Genomic DNA, 20,255 nt, shown 5'->3' with positions numbered 1-20,255 from the left:
TGTGTCTCACTGACAGAGTGAGCCCTGATTGGAGGAGCAGTGTGTCTCACTGACAGAGTGAGCCCTGATTGGAGGAGCAGGGTGTCTCTCTGACAGAGTGAGCCCTGATTGGAGGAGTGAAGAGGCCTCAGCACTGCTGAGGGTTCGAGAGACGGGTTCAGGCTGTGTGGCGCAAGGGCGAGCCGCTTTATTTTTTTTCAGAAAAAAGTCTTCAGAAAACCTTAAATACTTCCCGAGCAGAATTGCTTGAACCCCCGAATAATAATAATAAAAATAATAATTATAAGAATAATAAAAAAAAACACCCGCAAGAAAAAGATGAAACTAGGACGCCTCAGGCGATCTCCGCCAGTCTCTGCAGCAGGCCCGAGAAGCCCGCGGCATGCTGGGACAGCTCGGCCACGCGGTCCACCATCTCCTGCGCGGCGGGCACGGAGGGGTAGCTCTGGGCCGCGCCCTTGGTGGCCACGACGACGGCCTTCAGGGCCTGGCACAGCCGGCCGCCCGCGGCCGTGACCTTGGCGCGCAGGTCGGGCGAGGCCAGCAGGCGGGACAGCGTGTCGCCGATGAAGACCAGCTTGTGGGCCGTCACGATCAGGCCCTTGCCCCGCGACACGAAGACGCGCGGCGGCTGGCTGCCCCGCACGCTGGAGAAGAGGGCGTCGATGGCGTCGGCCAGGCTGGACAGGTGGGCCAGGCTCTGCGAGGAGTAGAAGGCCAGGAGCTCGGAGTCCTCCAGGGACAGGGACACGGGCAGCGGCGGGGACGGGCTGGGCTGGGGGGGACATGAGGACAGGGTCAGCAGTGGGACTCTTCATTCTGCTTGTTGCTCTCTTGCCACTGTGTCACTGTCTCACTGTGTCACTGTGTCTGTCTGTCAGTGTCAGTCTGTCACTGTGTCACTGTCTCACTGTGTCTGTCTGTCAGTGTCTGTCTGTCACTCTGTCACTGTGTCACTGTCTCACTGTGTCTGTCTGTCAGTGTCTGTCTGTCACTGTCACTGTGTCTGTGTCTAACTGTGTCTGTCTGTCACTGTGTCTGTCTCTCACTGTCTCACTGTGTCACTGTGTCTGTCTGTCAGTGTCAGTCTGTCACTGTGTCACTGTCTCACTGTGTCTGTCTGTCAGTGTCTGTCTGTCACTGTGTCAGTGTCTAACTGTGTCTGTCTGTCACTGTGTCTGTCTCTCACTGTCTCACTGTGTCACTGTGTCTGTCTGTCAGTGTCAGTCTGTCACTGTGTCACTGTCTCACTGTGTCTGTCTGTCAGTGTCTGTCTGTCACTCTGTCACTGTGTCTGTGTCTAACTGTGTCTGTCTGTCACTGTGTCTGTCTCTCACTGTCTCACTGTGTCACTGTCTCACTGTGTCTGTCTGTCACTCTGTCACTCTGTCACTGTGTCACTGTGTCTAACTGTGTCTGTCTGTCACTGTGTCAGTGCTCGGTCATACAGGAGCTCCTGCAATAATCTCTCAGACAAAAGAGTTTCATCTCCTTGACCCAGCAGTGAAACACACACACACACAGCCCTGAGCTCTGCTGTGAGCCAGCAGTGAAACACACACACACAGCCCTGAGCTCTGCTGTGAGCCAGCAGTGAAACACACACACACACAGCCCTGAGCTCTGCTGTGAGCCAGCAGTGAAACACACACACACAGCCCTGAGCTCTGCTGTGAGCCAGTGAAACACACACACACACAGCCCTGAGCTCTGCTGTGAGCCAGCAGTGAAACACACACACAGCCCTGAGCTCTGCTGTGAGCCAGTGAAACACACACACACACAGCCCTGAGCTCTGCTGTGAGCCAGTGAAACACACACACTCACAGCCCTGAGCTCTGCTGTGACCCAGCAGTGAAACACACACACACACAGCCCTGAGCTCTGCTGTGAGCCAGCAGTGAAACACACACACACACAGCCCTGAGCTCTGCTGTGAGCCAGTGAAACACACACACACAGCCCTGAGCTCTGCTGTGAGCCAGTGAAACACACACACACACAGCCCTGAGCTCTGCTGTGAGCCAGTGAAACACACACACTCACAGCCCTGAGCTCTGCTGTGACCCAGCAGTGAAACACACACACTCACAGCCCTGAGCTCTGCTGTGACCCAGCAGTGAAACACACACACACACAGCCCTGAGCTCTGCTGTGAGCCAGTGAAACACACACACACACAGCCCTGACTCTTACCCTGTGATCTGCAGAGGGGGGATCAGGCATCAGAGGGACACTCTCTGTCTGTACAGCTGGTACAGGTTCTGGTTCTGGCTTCCCCTGAAAGACCAGACGATACCAGCGGTTCAGACCGACACACTGCCTGACTGGACACTCCAGCACACGAACGAGACTCGGCGTCCGGCTCACCTGCAGCTTGACGTATCCCCCGCTGTCTCCCGCCGCGGGAGGAGGGGGAGCAGAGGACACTCCCACTGTCCCGATCCCAGCGTACTCGTTCCCGGCCTCATCCTCGGCCTGCCCGTCCGCGGGGGCGGCGGGGGGCGGGGCGGGGGGCAGGGGGAAGAGCGGGGGCGGCGGCGGCGGCAGGGGTCTCTCCTGGATCCAGCTGCCCTTGCGCCCCCCCAGGGTGCCCCCCGCGCCCGCGCCGGCGCCCAGCGGCCGCACCTCGGCCACGGGCAGCGCTGGGAGGGGCCGGCGCGACAGGGACTCCTGGGAAGGGAGGCGGGGCCGGGCCGGGCCCCGGGCCGGAGGGGCGGGGCCCTGCAGGAGGGCAATGGTGTCCTCCAGGGCCTCGCGGACCAATGAGAGCAGGGCCTCGGGGGGAGGGGCGGGGCCACAGGCGGAGAGGGCGGGCACCAGGTCGGAGAGGCGGGACCTGGCCTGGACGAGCGGCGGCGGGGGGGAGGGGGAGGGGCTCGGGCCCTCCGGGGGGGCCGGCGGGGCCGGGTTCCACACGGACAGGATCTCTGTCAGCAGCCGGGCCAGGTCCTGCGGGGTGGGGCTGAGCGAGGCGGAGCTCAGGGCGGACTGCAGCAGCGGGGCCAGCGGGGGCCTCCACGGGCCCTCGGCCGAGCCGGTGCTGGACACGGAGGGGCGGCGCGGGCCGGGCGCGTCGGGGAAGGCCAGCGCGGGCATGTCGTAGATGCCGCCCTCCTCCTCCTCCTCCGGCTCCAGGTCCGGGTCCGCTGGCGCCCGCGCGGAGGACGGGGGGGGCTCCTCGCGGACGAGCTCGGGGTCGGGGCCGGACCCCCCGCCCGGGACGGAGTACAGCTCGGACGCGCTGCCCTCCGTGGGGCTGCAGGGGCTCACCGAGATGCCCGGCAGGCTGGGGACACTGTAGACGTCCTCCTCGACCTCGTTCTGAGCCACACCGGCTGCCCCCGCCAGGGATGATGGGATATTGTAGGTGTCCTCCTTCAGGTCTGAGGTCACAGCTAGAGCAGGAACATCATAGACCTGAGGGAGAGAGAGGGGTTCATACAGACACACTGACTGACTGGACACTCCAGTACATTAACACTGCACTGAGAGAGAGGGGTTCATACAGACACACTGACTGGCTGGACACTCCAGTACATTAACACTGCACTGAGAGAGAGGGGTTCATACAGACACACTGACTGGACACTCCAGTACATTAACACTGCACTGAGAGAGAGGGGTTCATACAGACACACTGACTGGACACTCCAGTACATTAACACTGCACTGAGAGAGAGGGGTTCATACAGACACACTGACTGACTGGACACTCCAGTACATTAACACTGCACTGAGAGAGAGGGGTTCATACAGACACACTGACTGGACACTCCAGTACATTAACACTGCACTGAGAGAGAGGGGTTCATACAGACACACTGACTGACTGGACACTCCAGTACATTAACACTGCACTGAGAGAGAGGGGTTCATACAGACACACTGACTGACTGGACACTCCAGTACATTAACACTGCACTGAGAGAGAGGGGTTCATACAGACACACTGACTGACTGGACACTCCAGTACATTAACACTGCACTGAGAGAGAGGGGTTCATACAGACACACTGACTGACTGGACACTCCAGTACATTAACACTGCACTGAGAGAGAGGGGTTCATACAGACACACTGACTGGACACTCCAGTACATTAACACTGCACTGAGAGAGAGGGGTTCATACAGACACACTGACTGACTGGACACTCCAGTACATTAACACTGCACTGAGAGAGAGGGGTTCATACAGACACACTGACTGGACACTCCAGTACATTAACACTGCACTGAGAGAGAGGGGTTCATACAGTCTCAGTTCATGCCTACCTCGGATCCCAGATTGAGCATTTTGTCCCTGTTGCCAGTGGGGATTGGTCGCGGGATGTTGTAGATGCTGTCGCTGTTGTCCTGGCTCGTAGCTGTAGAGACAGCACACTGCCACCTGCTGGAGGGGGGGGTGTCATACACCTACAAATAATAAAATCCACACACATTACAAACATTGGACCATAAGAAGTATCATGAAGAAAACCACTAGGTCCTCCTAAATATCTCTCTCTCTCCTGCTCTCTGCTCCTCTCTCTCGATTCAATTCATTTCACGGTGCTTTACTGGCATGACCAATGAGTAAAATCAGTGTTGCCAAAGCAAAACAAATACGATCAAAATAAAACAAAAATCTACATTAACGGACAATTACAATAAAACCACAATCATAACATATTTACATATAGACATAAGGACATTACTGAGAGACAGGCTCACTGTTCCTCAGGCTGTGACAGGAGATCACACACTGTATTATTATTATTGAGAGACAGGCTCACTGTCTGTTCCTCAGGCTGTGACAGGAGATCACACACTATATTATTATTATTGAGAGACAGGCTCACTGTCTGTTCCTCAGGCTGTGACAGGAGATCACACACTGTATTATTATTATTGAGAGACAGGCTCACTGTCTGTTCCTCAGGCTGTGACAGGAGATCACACACTGTATTATTATTATTGAGAGACAGGCTCACTGTTCCTCAGGCTGTGACAGGAGATCACACACTGTATTATTATTATTGAGAGACAGGCTCACTGTTCCTCAGGCTGTGACAGGAGATCACACACTGTATTATTATTATTGAGAGACAGGCTCACTGTCTGTTCCTCAGGCTGTGACAGGAGATCACACACTGTATTATTATTATTGAGAGACAGGCTCACTGTCTGTTCCTCAGGCTGTGACAGGAGATCACACACTGTATTATTATTATTGAGAGACGAGCTCACTGTTCCTCAGGCTGTGACAGGAGATCACACACTGTATTATTATTATTGAGAGACAGGCTCACTGTCTGTTCCTCAGGCTGTGACAGGAGATCACACACTGTATTATTATTATTGACAGACGAGCTCACTGTTCCTCAGGCTGTGACAGGAGATCACACACTGTATTATTATTATTGAGAGACAGGCTCACTGTCTGTTCCTCAGGCTGTGACAGGAGATCACACACTGTATTATTATTATTGAGAGACAGGCTCACTGTGTGTTCCTCAGGCTGTGACAGGAGATTACACACACACTGTATTATTATTATTATTGAGAGACAGGCTCACTGTCTGTTCCTCAGGGTGACACGAGATCACACACTGTATTATTATTATTGAGAGAGGCTCACTGTCTGTTCCTCAGGCTGTGACAGGAGATCACATACTGGGCTGCCAGTTCAACTGAGTTCCCTCCTCCCTCTCCCAGTAGGATTGGGACCTGTTGTGATTCTGGCAGGTGTGGGAACTCTGGGACTAAATTTCTGAGTTTAGGGAAGAATGTTTCTCTAATCCCAGAGTATCTGTCACAGTGCAGTAGGAAGTGCACATCTGTCTCTATTTCTCCCCGCTGGCAGTGGGAGCACAGCCTGTCCTCTCTGGACAGCCAGGTCTGCCTCTGTCCAGTTTCTATGGCCAGGCTGTGGTCACTGAGCCTGTCCTCTCTGGGCAGCCAGGTTTGCCTGTGTCGCCCAGTTTCTATGGCCAGGCTGTGGTCATTGAGCCTGTCCTCTCTGGACAGCCAGGTCTGTCTGTGTCCAGTGTCTGTGTCCAGGCTGTGGTCACTGAGCCTGTCCTCTCTGGGCAGCCAGGTCTGCCTGTGTCGCCCAGTTTCTATGGCCAGGCTGTGGTCACTGAGCCTGTCCTCTCTGGGCAGCCAGGTCTGCCTGTGTCGCCCAGTTTCTGTGGCCAGGCTGTGGTCACTGAGCCTGTACTTCATCAGGGTCTGTTTCTGTTTGTTGTTTCTTATCTTGGTCAAATATTCGGCTAGTGTGTATTGTCTGTTTAGGGTTCTGTAGCATTCCAGTTTATGTTGTGTTTGTGTGTGTGTGTCCCAGTGTGTGAGATATGGCTGTGTGATCTGTGCAGTGATGTGCTTGATTCTAGCAGTGCTGTCCTGAGGCTGGCTGGTGTCGGTGTGGCTCAGGTCAGTGAGTCTCAGGACCAGCTGGCTCAGGGGGCTCCTCTCTCTGTGTGTGTCTCAGTGTGTGAGGTAGTGTTGTGTGTGTGTCCCAGTGTGTGAGGTAGTGTTGTGTGTGTGTGAGATATGGCTGTGTGATCTGTGCTGTGCTGTGCTTGATTCTAGCAGTGCTGTCCTGAGGCTGGCTGGTGTCGGTGTGGCTCAGGTCAGTGAGCCTCAGGACCAGCTGGCTCAGGGGGCTCCTCTCTGGGCTCAGCTCTTGGCTCAGCAGGGCTTTGTGGTGGTAGGAGTTTTGGTCGCTGTTTTTTAGGTGTAGCCAATACTTTAATACTCTTTTCTGTATGTTTATCAATAGTGGGTACTGGCCTAATTCGGCCCTGCACCCGTTGTTAGGTGTCTTTCTCTGCACACGGAGGATGTTTCTACAGATCTCCATGTGCAGAGTTTCTGTGGGGTGTTTGTCCCATTGGGTGTACTCCTGGTCTGTGAGGGGACCCCACACTTCACTGCCGTACAGGGCAATGGGTTGGATTACACTTTGAAATATTTGGAGCCAGATCCTTGTTGGTGGGTTGATGTTGAAGAGCCTCCTTCTTATTGTGTAGAAAGCCCTGAGTGCCTTCTCCCTCAGTGCCTTCACTGCCAGGTCAACACTCCCAGAAGAGCTGATGGTGAGACCGAGATGTGTGTAGCTGGATGTGTGCTCCAATGTGTTGTTGTTCAGTGTGAATTTGTACCTGTTTCCCTGAGGTCTGGCTTTCTTCTGGAAAACCATAACTCTGGTCTGGTCCAGATGGGCTGGCGGCGCCCAGGTGTGACAGTACTGCTCCAGCAGGGCCAGGTTCTGCTGCAGCCCCTGTTCTGGGTCCAGATGGGCTGGCGGTGCCCAGGTGTGACAGTACTGCTCCAGCAGGGCCAGGTTCTGCTGCAGCCCCTGTTCTGGGTCCAGATGGGCTGGCGGTGCCCAGGTGTGACAGTACTGCTCCAGCAGGGCCAGGCTCTGCTGCAGCCCCTGTTCTGGGTCCAGATGGGCTGGCGGTGCCCAGGTCTGACAGTACTGCTCCAGCAGTGCCAGGTTCTGCTGCAGCCCCTGTTCTGTGGGCGACAGCAGGACCAGGTCATCTGCGTAGAGCAGGAACTTGATTTCTGTGTCGTGTAGTGTGAGACCAGGAGCTGCAGACTGCTCCAACATTCCTGCTAGTTCATTGATATAGATATTGAACAGTGTTGGGCTCAGGCTGCAGCCCTGTCTCACCCCACGGCCTTGGGTGAAGAATTTAGTCCTTTTGTTTCCAATTTTCACTGCACATTTGCTCTCTGAATACATTGATTTAATGATGTCGTACACTTTGCCCCCTATGCCGCTTTGGAGTAGTTTGTCAAACAATCTCTCATGCCAAATCGAGTCAAATGCTTTTTTGAAATCGACAAAGCAGGCAAAAATTCTTCCTGTGTTTCTGGTGGACGTGTTTGTCTATCAGGGTGTAAATGTGATCAGATGTGCGGTGATCTGGCAAGAAGCCAATCTGACTCTTGCTCAGGACACTGTGTTCAGTAAGGAAGGCCAGTATTCGTGTGTTCAGGATACTGCAGAATACCTTCCCCAGGTTACTGTTCACACAGATGCCCCGGTAGTTGTTGGGATCGAGTTTATCTCCACTCTTATAGATGGGCGTGATCAGTCCTTGGTTCCAGGCCTCAGGGAAACATCCGGCTGTCATGATGAGATTGAGGAGTTTGAGATTGAGCAGGGCTTGTTGCAACTTTGGGCTGCTGTGTCTCAGCATCTCATTGTTGACTCCATCATGGCCACAGGCTCTGCGTGGTCTGAGAGCCTGGAGTTTGTCCAGTAGCTCCTGCTCAGTGATCGGGGAGTCTAAGGGGTTCTGGTTGTCTTTGACAGCCAATTCCAAACTTTCGAGTTTTTCTCTCTCTCCCTGCTCTCTGCCCCTCGTCTCCCTGTCTCTGTCCTCCTATCTCTCCTCCTCTCTCTCTGCCCTGCTCCCTTCCTCGTCTCCCTGTCTCTACACTCCTGTCTCTGCTCCTTTCTCTATCCCCTGCTCCCTTACTCGTCTCCCTGTCTCTGCTCCTCTCTCTCTATCCCCTGCTCCCTTCCTCGTCTCCCTGTCTCTGCTCCTCTCTCTCTATCCCCTGCTCCCTTCCTCGTCTCCCTGCTCTCTGCTCCTCTCTCTCCCCTGCTCCCTTCCTCGTCTCCCTGTCTCTACACTCCTATCTCTGCTCCTCTCTCTCTCCCCTGCTCTCTGCTCCTCTCTCTATCCCCTGCTCCCTTCCTCGTCTCCCTGTCTCTACACTCCTATCTCTGCTCCTCTCTCTCTCCCCTGCTCCCTTCCTCGTCTCGCTGTCTCTGCTCCTCTCTCTCTCTCCCCTGCTCCCTTCCTCGTCTCCCTGTCTCTGCTCCTCTCTCTCTATCCCCTGCTCCCTTCCTCGTCTCCCTGTCTCTGCTCCTCTCTCTCTATCCCCTGCTCCCTTCCTCGTCTCCCTGTCTCTACACTCCTGTCTCTGCTCCTCTCTCTCTCCCCTGCTCTTTGCTCCTCTCTCTCTCCCCTGCTCCCTTCCTCGTCTCCCTGTTCCTGTACTCCTATCTCTGCTCCTCTCCTTCGCTCACCTGGCTAGCGAGGTTCTCGTCGTCCGGCTCCTCGTACTCCCCCTCCTCCTCGTCCTTCTTCCTCGTCTTCCTCGTCCTGTCCCGCGCCTCTCTCCTGCTCGGGGTGGCCTCCCCGCGCCCCCCGGCCGCCGCAGCCGGAGCCCCCGGGCCGTCCTTCCTGGGGACCCCGCGGACGGGGGGCGCGGGGGGAGGGGGCTTGCGGGCAAACCTCGGGGAGCCCTGGGCCGTGCCGACCTTTGACCTGGCGCTGGGCGGGGTGCCAGGGCCGGCCTGGGGCTGGGGTCTCGGGGAGCCCCGGCGCTCGCTCCTGGGGGTCCGCGCGGCGCCCGGCACCGCGGGGGTCTGGTACAGGCCCGGGGGCTCCTGTCCCGGCCGGGGCGGCGGGGTCTGGTACGCCCCCACGTCGCCGGCGGGGGGCGCGCGGGGCACCAGGTACAGCTCCTCGGGGTCCCCCGCCGGCCGGCCGCAGGGCGCGAGGTACAGGGGCTCCGGCGCCGGGCCCCGGGCCCGCAGGGCGCCCGCGGGGACCAGGTACTCGCCGGCGGCCGGCCCCCGCAGGCCCAGCGACGGGGAGCGGGCCCGGCTGGCCCCCGCGGGGGCGCCCCAGTCCGGGCCGGGCCGCGGGCAGGAGCCCGAGCGGGAGCGGGGCCGCCCCGCAGGGGGACCCTGGTGCACCCCCACTCCTCCCCTCCCGGAGCCCTGCTGGCCCGGGCCCTGGTTCTGCTCCTGGCTGTGGGTCAAGCCCTGGCCCTGGTTCTGGATCGGGTTCTGGTGCAGGCCGTGGGTCAGGCTCTGGTTCGGGTTGAGGCCCTGGTTCTGGTTCTGGTGCAGGCCGTGGGTCAGGCTCTGGATCGGGTTGAGGCTGTGGCCCTGGCCCTGGTTCTGGTTCTGGAGCAGGCCGTGGCCCAGGCTCTGGATCGGGTTGAGGCTGTGGCCCTGGCCCTGGCCCTGGCCCTGGTTCTGGTTCTGGTGCAGGCCGTGGGTCAGGCTCTGGATCGGGTTGAGGCTGTGGCCCTGGCCCTGGCCCTGGTTCTGGTTCTGGTTCTGGAGCAGGCCGTGGCCCAGGCTGTGGTTCGGGTTGAGGCTGTGGCCGTGGCCCTGGCCCTGGCCCTGGCCCTGGTTCTGGTTCTGGGGCAGGCCGTGGGTCAGCTTGCCCGGGCCTGGCGGGGACAGATACACCGGCGACACGGCCTCCCCGCCGCTGCCCCGGGGGTCCGGCTCCGCGCCGGCGGCGCGAGAGGGGGCGCCGGGGCACAGGTAGACGGGGTCCAGCTCGCCGCTGGGATGCGCGGAGGAGGCAGGCGGGCAGGGCTGCGTGTGCAGCAGCCGCAGCCGGTTGCCGGGGGCGATGCCCTGCCGCCCGTGCAGGGAGCACAGCCACCAGCCCGGGACGTCCCCCCGGTCCCGCTCCAGGACCATCAGGATATCTCCCTTCCGGAACGCCAGCTCGTCCGGGCTCTCAGCAGCGTTGTCAAAGAGAGCTTTCGCCAGCACTGTCTGAGGACAGAGAGTACACACTGACTGAACACTGCAGTACATGAACACTGCACTGAGAGAGAGGGGTTCATACAGACACACTGACTGACTGGACACTCCAGTACATTAACACTGCACTGAGAGAGAGGGGTTCATACAGACACACTGACTGACTGGACACTCCAGTACATTAACACTGCACTGAGAGAGAGGGGTTCATACAGACACACTGACTGACTGGACACTCCAGTACATTAACACTGCACTGAGAGAGAGGGGTTCATACAGACACACTGACTGGACACTCCAGTACATTAACACTGCACTGAGAGAGAGGGGTTCATACAGACACACTGACTGGACACTCCAGTACATTAACACTGCACTGAGAGAGAGGGGTTCATACAGACACACTGACTGGACACTCCAGTACATTAACACTGCACTGAGAGAGAGGGGTTCATACAGACACACTGACTGACTGGACACTCCAGTACATTAACACTGCACTGAGAGAGAGGGGTTCATACAGACACACTGACTGACTGGACACTCCAGTACATTAACACTGCACTGAGAGAGAGGGGTTCATACAGACACACTGACTGACTGGACACTCCAGTACATTAACACTGCACTGAGAGAGAGGGGTTCATACAGACACACTGACTGAACACTCCAGTACATTAACACTGCACTGAGAGAGAGGGGTTCATACAGACACACTGACTGACTGGACACTCCAGTACATTAACACTGCACTGAGAGAGAGGGGTTCATACAGACACACTGACTGACTGGACACTCCAGTACATTAACACTGCACTGAGAGAGAGGGGTTCAGACAGACACACTGACTGACTGGACACTCCAGTACATTAACACTGCACTGAGAGAGAGGGGTTCATACAGACACACTGACTGACTGGACACTCCAGTACATTAACACTGCACTGAGAGAGAGGGGTTCATACAGACACACTGACTGACTGGACACTCCAGTACATTAACACTGCACTGAGAGAGAGGGGTTCATACAGACACACTGACTGGCTGGACACTCCAGTACATTAACACTGCACTGAGAGAGAGGGGTTCATACAGACACACTGACTGACTGGACACTCCAGTACATTAACACTGCACTGAGAGAGAGGGGTTAATACAGACACACTGACTGACTGGACACTCCAGTACATTAACACTGCACTGAGAGAGAGGGGTTCATACAGACACACTGACTGGACACTCCAGTACATTAACACTGCACTGAGAGAGAGGGGTTCATACAGACACACTGACTGGACACTCCAGTACATTAACACTGCACTGAGAGAGAGGGGTTCATACAGACACACTGACTGACTGGACACTCCAGTACATTAACACTGCACTGAGAGAGAGGGGTTAATACAGACACACGGACTGGACACTCCAGTACATTAACACTGCACTGAGAGAGAGGGGTTCATACAGACACACTGACTGACTGGACACTCCAGTACATTAACACTGCACTGAGAGAGAGGGGTTCATACAGACACACTGACTGGACACTCCAGTACATTAACACTGCACTGAGAGAGAGGGGTTCATACAGACACACTGACTGACTGGACACTCCAGTACATTAACACTGCACTGAGAGAGAGGGGTTCATACAGACACACTGACTGACTGGACACTCCAGTACAGTAACACTGGAGAGACAGAGTGATCTCTAGGTTTTAACACAAAGAGAGACGGGGGTGGGGGGGGGAGGGGTACACTCAATGGCACATCTGTCCCCCTCTGTACAGCAGCTTCTGGTCCCATTGTCTTCCCATCCTCCCTCTCCCTCCCCTGGGGGCTGAACAATACAGCCAAGCTGAGCCCCTGTCCTCCAGAGAGACCTGGAGCTCCTCACACAGACACACAGCCTGCACCTCCTCACACAGACACACAGCCCCGCACCTCCTCACACAGACACACAGCCCGCACCTCCTCACGCAGACACACAGCCCCGCACCTCCTCACGCAGACACACAGCCCCGCACCTCCTCACGCAGACACACAGCCCGGACCTCCTCACACAGACACACAGCCCGGACCTCCTCACACAGACACACAGCCCGCACCTCCTCACACAGACACACAGCCCGCACCTCCTCACACAGACACACAGCCCGGACCTCCTCACACAGACACACAGCCCCGGACCTCCTGCACAGACACACAGCCCGGACCTCCTCACGCAGACACACAGCCCGCACCTCCTCACGCAGACACACAGCCCGCACCTCCTCACGCAGACACACAGCCCGCACCTCCTCACGCAGACACACAGCCCGCACCTCCTCACGCAGACACACAGCCCGCACCTCCTGCACAGACACACAGCCCGGACCTCCTGCACAGACACACAGCCCGGACCTCCTCACGCAGACACACAGCCCGCACCTCCTCACGCAGACACACAGCCCGCACCTCCTCACGCAGACACACAGCCCGCACCTCCTCACGCAGACACACAGCCCGCACCTCCTCACGCAGACACACAGCCCGCACCTCCTCACGCAGACACACAGCCCCGCACCTCCTCACGCAGACACACAGCCCCGCACCTCCTCACGCAGACACACAGCCCGCACCTCCTCACGCAGACACACAGCCCGCACCTCCTCACACAGACACACAGCCCGGACCTCCTCACACAGACACACAGCCCCGGACCTCCTGCACAGACACACAGCCCGGACCTCCTCACGCAGACACACAGCCCGCACCTCCTCACGCAGACACACAGCCCGCACCTCCTCACGCAGACACACAGCCCGCACCTCCTCACGCAGACACACAGCCCGCACCTCCTCACACAGACACACAGCCCGCACCTCCTGCACAGACACACAGCCCGGACCTCCTGCACAGACACACAGCCCGGACCTCCTCACGCAGACACACAGCCCGCACCTCCTCACGCAGACACACAGCCCGCACCTCCTCACGCAGACACACAGCCCGCACCTCCTCACGCAGACACACAGCCCGCACCTCCTCACGCAGACACACAGCCCGCACCTCCTCACGCAGACACACAGCCCCGCACCTCCTCACGCAGACACACAGCCCCGCACCTCCTCACGCAGACACACAGCCCGCACCTCCTCACACAGACACACAGCCCGGACCTCCTCACACAGACACACAGCCCGCACCTCCTCACACAGACACACAGCCCGCACCTCCTGCACAGACACACAGCCCGCACCTCCTGCACAGACACACAGCCCCGCACCTCCTCACACAGACACACAGCCCGGACCTCCTCACACAGACACACAGCCCCGCACCTCCTGCACAGACACACAGCCCGCACCTCCTCACACAGACACACAGCCCGCACCTCCTCACACAGACACACAGCCCCGCACCTCCTCACACAGACACACAGCCCGCACCTCCTCACACAGACACACAGCCCCGCACCTCCTCACACAGACACACAGCCCCGCACCTCCTCACACAGACACACAGCCCGGACCTCCTCACACAGACACACAGCCCGGACCTCCTCACACAGACACACAGCCCGGACCTCCTCACACAGACACACAGCCCCGCACCTCCTCACACAGACACACAGCCCGCACCTCCTCACACAGACACACAGCCCCGGACCTCCTGCACAGACACACAGCCCGCACCTCCTCACGCAGACACACAGCCCGCACCTCCTCACGCAGACACACAGCCCGCACCTCCTCACGCAGACACACAGCCCGCACCTCCTCACACAGACACACAGCCCGCACCTCCTCACACAGACACACAGTCCGCACCTTCTCACACAGACACACAGCCCCGCACCTCCTGCACAGACACACAGCCCCGCACCTCCTCACACAGACACACAGCCCGGACCTCCTGCACAGACACACAGCCCCGCACCTCCTCACACAGACACACAGCCCGGACCTCCTCACGCAGACACACAGCCCGCACCTCCTCACGCAGACACACAGCCCGCACCTCCTCACACAGACACACAGCCCGCACCTCCTGCACAGACACACAGCCCCGCACCTCCTCACGCAGACACACAGCCCGCACCTCCTCACGCAGACACACAGCCCGCACCTCCTCACGCAGACACACAGCCCGCACCTCCTCACGCAGACACACAGCCCCGCACCTCCTCACGCAGACACACAGCCCCGCACCTCCTCACGCAGACACACAGCCCGCACCTCCTCACACAGACACACAGCCCGGACCTCCTCACACAGACACACAGCCCGCACCTCCTCACACAGACACACAGCCCGCACCTCCTGCACAGACACACAGCCCGCACCTCCTGCACAGACACACAGCCCCGCACCTCCTCACACAGACACACAGCCCGGACCTCCTCACACAGACACACAGCCCCGCACCTCCTGCACAGACACACAGCCCGCACCTCCTCACACAGACACACAGCCCGCACCTCCTCACACAGACACACAGCCCCGCACCTCCTCACACAGACACACAGCCCGCACCTCCTCACACAGACACACAGCCCCGCACCTCCTCACACAGACACACAGCCCCGCACCTCCTCACACAGACACACAGCCCGGACCTCCTCACACAGACACACAGCCCGGACCTCCTCACACAGACACACAGCCCGGACCTCCTCACACAGACACACAGCCCCGCACCTCCTCACACAGACACACAGCCCGCACCTCCTCACACAGACACACAGCCCCGGACCTCCTGCACAGACACACAGCCCGCACCTCCTCACGCAGACACACAGCCCGCACCTCCTCACGCAGACACACAGCCCGCACCTCCTCACGCAGACACACAGCCCGCACCTCCTCACACAGACACACAGCCCGCACCTCCTCACACAGACACACAGTCCGCACCTTCTCACACAGACACACAGCCCCGCACCTCCTGCACAGACACACAGCCCCGCACCTCCTCACACAGACACACAGCCCGGACCTCCTGCACAGACACACAGCCCCGCACCTCCTCACACAGACACACAGCCCGGACCTCCTCACGCAGACACACAGCCCGCACCTCCTCACGCAGACACACAGCCCGCACCTCCTCACACAGACACACAGCCCGCACCTCCTGCACAGACACACAGCCCCGCACCTCCTCACGCAGACACACAGCCCGCACCTCCTCACGCAGACACACAGCCCGCACCTCCTCACGCAGACACACAGCCCGCACCTCCTCACACAGACACACAGCCCCGCACCTCCTCACACAGACACACAGCCCGCACCTCCTCACACAGACACACAGCCCGCACCTCCTCACACAGACACACAGCCCCGCACCTCCTCACACAGACACACAGCCCCGCACCTCCTGCACAGACACACAGCCCGCACCTCCTGCACAGACACACAGCCCCGCACCTCCTCACGCAGACACACAGCCCGCACCTCCTCACGCAGACACACAGCCCGCACCTCCTCACGCAGACACACAGCCCGCACCTCCTCACGCAGACACACAGCCCGCACCTCCTCACGCAGACACACAGCCCCGCACCTCCTCACACAGACACACAGCCCGCACCTCCTCACACAGACACACAGCCCGCACCTCCTCACACAGACACACAGCCCCGCACCTCCTCACACAGACACACAGCCCCGCACCTCCTGCACAGACACACAGCCCCGCACCTCCTCACACAGACACACAGCCCGCACCTCCTCACACAGACACACAGCCCCGCACCTCCTCACACAGACACACAGCCCGCACCTCCTCACACAGACACACAGCCCCGCACCTCCTCACACAGACACACAGCCCCGCACCTCCTCACACAGACACACAGCCCCGCACCTCCTCACACAGACACACAGCCCGCACCTCCTCACACAGACACACAGCCCGGACCTCCTCACACAGACACACAGCCCCGCACCTCCTGCACAGACACACAGCCCCGCACCTCCTCACACAGACACACAGCCCGCACCTCCTCACACAGACACACAGCCCGCACCTCCTCACGCAGACACACAGCCCGGACCTCCTCACGCAGACACACAGCCCCGCACCTCCTCACACAGACACACAGCCCGCACCTCCTGCACAGACACACAGCCCGCACCTCCTCACACAGACACACAGCCCGCACCTCCTCACACAGACACACAGCCCGGACCTCCTCACACAGACACACAGCCCGCACCTCCTCACGCAGACACACAGCCCGGACCTCCTCACGCAGACACACAGCCCGGACCTCCTCACGCAGACACACAGCCCGCACCTCCTCACGCAGACACACAGCCCGCACCTCCTCACACAGACACACAGCCCGCACCTCCTCACGCAGACACACAGCCCGCACCTCCTCACGCAGACACACAGCCCGCACCTCCTCACACAGACACACAGCCCCGCACCTCCTCACACAGACACACAGCCCCGCACCTCCTCACACAGACACACAGCCCCGCACCTCCTCACACAGACACACAGCCCGCACCTCCTCACACAGACACACAGCCCCGCACCTCCTCACACAGACACACAGCCCCGCACCTCCTGCACAGACACACAGCCCGCACCTCCTCACACAGACACACAGCCCCGCACCTCCTCACACAGACACACAGCCCCGCACCTCCTCACACAGGCACACAGCCCGCACCTCCTCACGCAGACACACAGCCCGCACCTCCTCACACAGACACACAGCCCGGACCTCCTCACACAGACACACAGCCCCGCACCTCCTCACACAGACACACAGCCCGGACCTCCTCACACAGACACACAGCCCGCACCTCCTCACACAGACACACAGCCCGCACCTCCTCACACAGACACAGACACATCCTGGGTGTCTTCAGACAGAAAGAGTGAGAGAGACAGAAAAGAGAGTCTCACATTCTTAACCAGCCTGGTTATGCAAAGTTAGACTCCACTCATATACAGCAGGAGGACAGGCTCTGTCCTGTCAGTCTAAAAGACAAGACAGAGCCCAAATTACCACAGACAGGGCAGAGCCCAGATCAGCACAGAGCCCAAATTACCACAGACAGGGCAGAGCCCAGATCAGCACAGAGCCCAGATTACCACAGACAGGGCAGAGCCCAGATCAGCACAGAGCCCAGATTACCACAGACAGGGCAGAGCTCAGATTAACACAGATGGACAGAGCCCAGATCAGCACAGACAGCCAGCACTACGATTACCACAGACAGAGCCCAGACTAGCACAGACAGACAGAGCCCAGATTAGCACAGACAGACAGAGCCCAGACTAACCGGATGAGAACCCAGAGACGAGTGACCACAGTCAGACAGATTGCCCAGGCAGACAGAGACAGACAGGCCGTGTGACAGACACACACACCCCGACGACAGGACGGACAGACAGACAGGCCGTGTGACAGACACACACACCCAGACGACTGGACGGACAGACAGACAGGCCATGTGACAGACACACACACCCAGACGACAGGACGGACAGACAGACAGGCTGCATGGCCAGACACACAGAAGTGGGGTACACACACCCAGATGACAGATTCTGGACAGACAGATGGAGACAGACAGGACGGGTGAGGGACACACAGAAGTGGGGTACACACACCCAGACGACAGGTTCTGGACAGACAGGACGAGTGAGGGACACACAGAAGTGGGGTACACACACCCAGACGACAGGTTCTGGACAGAGACAGACAGGACGGGTGAGGGACACACAGAAGTGGGGTACACACACCCAGACGACAGGTTCTGGACAGACAGGATGTGTGAGGGACACACAGAAGTGGGGTACACACACCCAGACGACAGGTTCTGGACAGAGACAGACAGGACGAGTGAGGGACACACAGAAGTGGGGTACACACACCCAGACAACAGGTTCTGGACAGACAGGACGAGTGAGGGACACACAGAAGTGGGGTACACACACCCAGACGACAGGTTCTGGACAGACAGGACAGGTGAGGGACACACAGAAGTGGGGTACACACACCCAGACGACAGGTTCTGGACAGAGACAGACAGGACGAGTGAGGGACACACAGAAGTGGGGTACACACACCCAGACGACAGGTTCTGGACAGACGGGACACACAAAAGTGGGGTACACACACCCAGACGACAGGTTCTGGACAGACAGGACGAGTGAGGGACACACAGAAGTGGGGTACACACACCCAGACGACAGGTTCTGGACAGAGAGAGACAGGACGGGTGAGGGACACACACACCCACCGACAGAGCCATGGCGACGCGCTGCTCCGGACCCGGGTCGGCAGGTCAGGTTCGGGTCGTCCTCAGTTACAGGGGTGCCGGGAGTGGGGGACAGGAGACGGCTCTGCTTCACCCCGACACGGGGCGGGTCGTTTGGGAGGAGAGAGAGAGTCTGGAGGCGCACCCCACGTCACGTCACCCCACCTCACACACACACACACACACACACCCCCACACGCTAGGCCCTCAGCGCACCTTTCACGGGTCAGAGGTCAAGCGCCACGCGGCGGGACCCCCGAACCCCGGCCTGCGCGGACACCCCTCAACACCGGCGGGGCGGAGAAGAGAGTCGGGAAAGGGGGCACCCCGGCTTCTCCCCCCCCCCCCTTTTCGAAAAGAAGGGGAGCTGGTGTGAAGTACTTGGGCTTAATCCCGGGAAAACAGCTTCTGTTCCTGTGGGATTCTCAGGAATTCAAGGAGAGAGGCGCGAGAGCGGAAATCAGACGAATATCAGAAAGAACCGCCACCGAACAACAAAATAAAATAATAATAATAATAATAATAATATGAAGGAATAACCACCACACAGCAACGGTGATCGTACTTTAGAAAACCACCCTCCCCAAAAACCACAAGGGGGGACCGTCGTTATGTGGACGAGACGGAGCGCACGGCTCCTACGAGCTCGCCCCACGCAGCGTGGGGTCTCCACACCGGGGCAGACCGCGGCGCAGGGCGGTCAGAGCCGGTCCTGCCGGTCCGGGCCCGCATCCCTGCTGGCCCCGCAGGCGGGGGAGCCCGGTCCGGTGGACTCGGGCCTCGTTTCTGCCCGCAGCGCGTGTGCAGGCGCCGGGTCCGAGCCCCGACCTCCGACCTCTGACCCCCGACCCCCTCCCCAGACTCCACTCCACTCGCTCTCGCGCGTTTCTGTCCCCTTTTTTTGGGGGGGGGGGGGGTTGTTTTCCTGCACCGACCGCAGGAATCACAGACAGGACACGACACGACACGACACGCCACGCCACGGAGCCGCCAAACCGGGCCAGCGGCTCGCTCTCCTCAGCTCTCGAGGTGGGGGGGCACCCCGGAACAACTTTTTCTCCCAGGCAGAAGAAGCACCTAGCGGCCGCTTCAGTGAGCCCACGCACGTCCCCTCACTCCTCCGGCCGGCACAAGCGTGGAAAGCCAGCCGGGGTTATTTCTCGCCCGTGGAACCCGAGTGTCACCCCGGGCTCCCCGCGGTGGTGTGCGGGCGGAGGGACCGGGACAACTCGGGCTCGGCGCCCCCCGACCGCCCGGACCGCCGGTCCCCACGGCGAGCTCGTCCCTGTCCTCGGGTTCCTGTGTGTTTGTCCCAGGCGCGCCGGGACCGTCCACCCCCCCCCCTCTCCCCAACAACACACACACACACTCCCTCAGAGAAACCGAGCCACGTCTCCCAGTTTCGGTCCAGATCCCGCAGCCCGCCCAGCTGGCCGCTCACACACACACACACACGGCCCGGGAC

At 59.2% G+C, this 20,255-nt stretch overlaps 1 protein-coding gene across 1 annotated transcript; it reads right to left on the bottom strand.

Annotated features, from left to right (window-relative positions):
* On the bottom strand, positions 1–19,362 carry efs (embryonal Fyn-associated substrate). Its single transcript, XM_088915206.1, has 6 exons — positions 18,773–19,362; positions 9,036–10,532; positions 4,277–4,417; positions 2,371–3,420; positions 2,197–2,280; positions 1–775 (listed from the first exon to the last, which is right to left on the bottom strand). Exons 1-6 carry the CDS (start codon positions 18,782–18,784, stop codon positions 335–337), a joined length of 3,225 nt encoding a protein of 1,074 aa, XP_088771332.1. The 5' UTR covers positions 18,785–19,362; the 3' UTR covers positions 1–334.
* Between the last annotated feature and the right edge of the window lie 893 nt (positions 19,363–20,255).

Source organism: Atractosteus spatula, chromosome 5 (assembly GCF_055471065.1).
Source record: "Atractosteus spatula isolate fAtrSpa1 chromosome 5, fAtrSpa1.hap1, whole genome shotgun sequence".
Lineage (NCBI taxonomy): Eukaryota > Metazoa > Chordata > Actinopteri > Semionotiformes > Lepisosteidae > Atractosteus > Atractosteus spatula.
This window is presented reverse-complemented; position numbering and strand designations above follow the sequence as displayed.